General features: G+C 36.1%; 1 protein-coding gene across 1 annotated transcript; it reads left to right on the forward strand.

Annotated features, from left to right (window-relative positions):
• The first annotated feature begins 1013 nt into the window (after positions 1-1013).
• Positions 1014-1792, forward strand: LOC111412911. Its single transcript, XM_023043776.1, has 2 exons — positions 1014-1340; positions 1500-1792. The coding sequence occupies exons 1-2, from the start codon at positions 1014-1016 to the stop codon at positions 1779-1781; spliced, it is 609 nt and encodes a 202-aa protein (XP_022899544.1). The 3' UTR covers positions 1782-1792.
• The last annotated feature ends 3178 nt before the right edge of the window (positions 1793-4970 follow it).

Below are 4970 nucleotides of genomic sequence, written 5' to 3' on the forward strand. Positions count from 1 at the left end.
CTCTTATAATTCTCATTGAAACTATAGATCCTGTGTCGATGATAATTTTAAATTGGCCCTCATTAAGTCTTTTGCTCTCTTGAATCACATGTATAAACATACATATATAATTAGTGGTTCCAGAGTCTACAACTTAGGAATTTGTAGAATTAACCACTAAATATGTCTCAACAATACAAAAATCACCAGCACCCTGCTTTTTAGCCAATGCATCATAAGAGTCTTTCTTTTAGTGTCATTTGTGACCACAGTGGAAACAATTGCCTCTCGGCATTCCATCTAATTTGGGCTTTTTGTTGCTACTTGACTTCTTGTTAGGTATCTTCCCATTTTTTCCAACTCTGCCTTTTTGCTTGGAACTAGAGGAGCTAGCAATTGCTGAATGAGCGTGGCTACCTTTATCATTAAGACTAGTTCCACATTTTACAACTCATTCATCAACTTAATCAATGCTAATTCATCTTGGGGTATAAGGAGGGCGTGCTACCGGTACGTTATCTTGGTGTTCCGCTTATCTCTACCAAATTGAGGGCTTTGGATTGTAAGATGTTGGTGGATCGTATTATAGCTAGGGCTAAGAGTTGGACCTGTCGAGCGCTCTCCTATGCAGGGAGGTTACAACTTATTAAGTCGGTGTTATTTTCTATTCAGGTCTACTGGTCCTCTGTATTTCTTTTACATAAGGCTGTGATCAAGCAAGTGGAAAATTCATTGCGGGCCTTCTTGTGGAAGGGTAGTGACCTTGGTACCGGTGGGGCTAAAGTGGCTTGGGCAAAAATCTGTATGCCTAAGGAGGAGGGTGGTTTGGGTCTGTGGGGCTTGGAGATTTGGAATAAGGCTGCCATGTTAAAGCATCTTTGGTCCTTTTGTATGGATTCTGCCTCCTCTCTTTGGGTTTCGTGGACAAGATTTATTTACTTAGAGGATGGAGCATTTGGGAATTGAAATGTCCTGGGGATTGCTCTTGGAATTGGAGGAAAATTCTTGGACTCCGGGATATAGGGAGGGACAAAATGAAATTCAAAATTGGGAATGGTAGAAGTGCCTCACTTTGGTTTGATAATTGGCATCCTCTTGGCCCTTTAGAAAAGATTCTTGGAGAGAGGTTCATTCGTGAATCCAGATTGAGTAGACCTGCTAAGGTGGCTGATATTGTTGAGGGTGATACTTGGAGATGGCCATCAGTTCGCTCCCCAGCTTTGTCTGATTTGATGCGAGCTATGCTTGATACTTTTCGGCCGGACAGTAATAGAGAGGATGTATTGCGATGGGAGGATGATGTACATGGAGTCTTCTCTGTTCGGAGTGCTTGGGAGTCTCTTCGACTGCGCTACCCTAGGGTGACTTGGTATCACATTGTATGGTTCCCTAAATGTATTCCAAGACATGCATTTATCCTTTGGTTAGCAATTCAAGGTGGCATCTATACACAAACAAAGTTTCTTAGCTTTGGTTTGATTCAATCTATGCGTTGTGTGCTATGTGGATGTTCAGTGTAGGATTTGGATCATCTTTTCTTTGCATGCCCATTTTCTGAGCGTGTTTGGAATGCTCTGCATGTGAAATGTAACTTGCCATGGGTTCAATGGAGTTGGCTTGATTCTCTCTCTTGGATGGAACAATTTCGTGGGAGGTCATTGTCCTCTATCGTTATCCGGTTAATGTTTGCGGCTTCGATTTATGCTATTTGGCGTGAACGTAATGCTAGGATCCATGGGAGGCTCCTAAAAATGAGTCTATTGTTATTCAAGATATTGTTTTTACTATTTGTGCACGAGTGAACTTGTACAGTAGCTTGGTTCCATCTAGTGAAAATAGATGGCTCCAACGCTCTTGGGGATTTTTTACAGATATTTTTTGTTCTCGTGATTAGGATATGAGCACTTTCTTGAATTTTGCTATTGTTGTTAGGAAGACATTAATTCCTAGCATTGTTTTATGGGGTTTGCCCCTGTGATTTGTACTTATTTTTATACTTTGGATATAATGCACTTACCTTATCCAAAAAAAAACATATCAATTTGTGTTTCTTGATCAATGGTTACACCCAGCTTCTTCGTCACGTTGAAATATGCAATCATAGTTAGCATATAATTCTTCATAGGTGTTCTGATTTTCATGCTGATAATTTGTAAGTTATGAACAACCTTAAAACGAGCCGTCCTACTTTGGTGTCCAAACATGCCCTTCAAGCGTTCTTGTATGCCATAATAGGTCACCTGATATTCAAGCTTTTGTTATAACACATTTGACTTTGATGCCAAAATGTAACGATGCTCCATCTTGTCTGTTATGATCCATTTATCATATGCAACCCTCTTGGACTTGCCTATTGGCTTACTAGGTTCCTCAGGACATTTGTCTTGAAAAACATAATCAAGTTTTTAGGCAATAAGCACAAACATCAAATATGTTTTATTTTAGAAAAAAAGATGTGCTTGGAGACATTTTGCTGAAAAATAAACATTCACTGTATATTAAAACTGTGCAACAAATAAAAATTTAGCATATGATGTGTGAATGCATATGTAGATCAATCTAATTACAATAATGCAACGACAACTTACTCCTTGTGATTCAACAAGCCCCTCCATTGGGAAAGGTCACGATATCCACTAGTAAAACTGAGATCATCCCACTAGATAAATTATACCTAACAACAAATGTCTATATTAAGTCTAAAATCATTTTGTTTGGTCACCAAAATCATAAACGAGAGTATCTATTGGAGGTTTGTAGATAATTTTTGATTTGAGTTATAACCTTTGTCTAGATCTTTAGATACCTTAACTTAATTTTGTCATCTATAGGGTATTACAAATTATATTCTGTCTAGACGATATTACCATGAAGGAATTCAATCAAGCAATTCGAATTATGTGGCCTTCTTATAAGAAGTATGTTGCATTATCGATAAGAGAAAATTGTGTTCTTTTGCTTATGGATTGATCAAAGGAGACTATATTTTCATTTAAATAAACACCCCATCTTATTCAATAATTTAATATAATGAATTTTAATTTTAAATAATTATTAGTTGTTCACATTAATCAGATTAACATACAATTTCATTATTACTATTTTTTCATTCAAAAAAGTTTAATCTAAATTAAATTAATCGAGAAAAAAATTATGTTCAATGATATGTATCAAGACCAAACTTTGGTAATATATAAGATCACAGAAATCAATAAATCTATAATACTTTCCTCTCACCCGTCGTATATGTATTTTATCCCCGTGTTAGATTCGATAATTTGGTACGTGTATAAATGATCGTTTTGCTATTCTAATTATTTTCACTAATTTAAGAATCATTTTCTTCAACAATCAAATGAACCAATTACAAATGTCAAAATTTAGCCGTCACAAAATACTGAGCTTAAATTTTAACCACTCAACGGAAAGATTTAAGTTGTCCCTCTATCCAATCTTCAAGGTGACGGTTCTCACCACGACTTCATGTTCTCTATTTCGCACACTCTTAAGCTCCCAATTTACCTTGATATTTGATCAATTAAATTGAAATCACCCATTGGTGAGTCAAAGAACTATTAAAGTCACGAAAAAGTATATATAACCATATCAATGGATTTACATGAAATCACGACGATCAAATGAAATTTAATTCTCTGCATGATCATGCTATAAAACTAAATTCGACACATAGCCTGTTCAATAAACTTTAAGTGTACTAGTGTCACCTTTAATTATTTACGGGATAAGAACAAATCATAATCTCAAATAGTGAATTGATCAACACTACAACCTTCTAGTACAAAGTGCCAACCTTGTATAAGTTGTGTCATATTGTACTTCTCAATACAAGTAACAAATTTATATTATCATAAATACTTTAATTAGCATGTTTAATAATAAATAAATGAAATAATCACAATTTTATTTATATAAGAATATTGTTATTTTTTACACAAACAAAACTATACTGTATGGGCACACAACCAACAAGATGATAATGGTAGGTGCAGGTCGGGCCTGTTAAAGTTTTTGTTGGGCTGGAATTTGTTAGGTTAGATCTGTTGTAATGGAGGTGTGTGTATAGAGCTGTTTGGTTTGTGGGCATCGATTTTGTTGGGTAAATATGGGATGTGGTTAATGGGCTGGGATTATATTAGGTTAATTACGGGCTTGGCTGAAAATCTGTTTTGATTTGTAGCGGTAACAAGTAATGCAGTAATTCTGTAATTGAATTTCTGGAATTTCTTTTTGAAAGAACTAGAAATGATAAACTGCAATTTAATATAAAGAATTAGTTTTTAATGTCATATTATGCTTATCATATGATGGATAGTCAATCTATATTTGTGGGAGAAACAGTAGAGGAAATCCTAATTTTATGATAACTCAAATTCCTTAGTTGAAATTCACAAGGACCCAAATTCTTAAACTGTACTTAATGAAATTTTTGGTGCAAGGCTAGTCCTGGAGGGGGCTTCTTGCCCCCCTTCCAAGCCCACGACGACATCACTGCAGAGATCAATCCATATACTGGCTTCACTGAACAACAATAATTAAGCTTCAAAACTTAATAATGCTAATTGGTAAACCCCCTTAGCTATAGAAGGTTCAAAAGGAGTCCATAGACAAGGTGGTAAGAGTTGTTCAATAATAGGTCGATCAGCTATCAGATATACCATTGATGAGTCAGTCGAATAGCTAAGAAATTTGTTTGAGCCATCATTTTTCTTTACGCAACAGTTGCAACAACCGTGAAGACCCCAGATCCTATTTTTGTTCTGCATTTTAGTAGCATAGCAAAGCGTCGCTCTATATATAGGGGTTGGATCCCACAAGTATAACTCTTCACCAACCCTTCAATTTTTTCCAGCATTATAGATCCTCTCCTCCAATAGTGGTTTCTCTCACCAAATGGCAACGAGGGAGATAGGCCCGCCACTTTCGCAGGTGTTACGGCCGTCTAGCAACATCATCAGCATGGTAGGCAATTT

This window comes from Olea europaea, chromosome 16, assembly GCF_002742605.1.
Source record: "Olea europaea var. sylvestris chromosome 16, O_europaea_v1, whole genome shotgun sequence".
Classification (NCBI taxonomy): Eukaryota; Viridiplantae; Streptophyta; class Magnoliopsida; order Lamiales; family Oleaceae; genus Olea; species Olea europaea.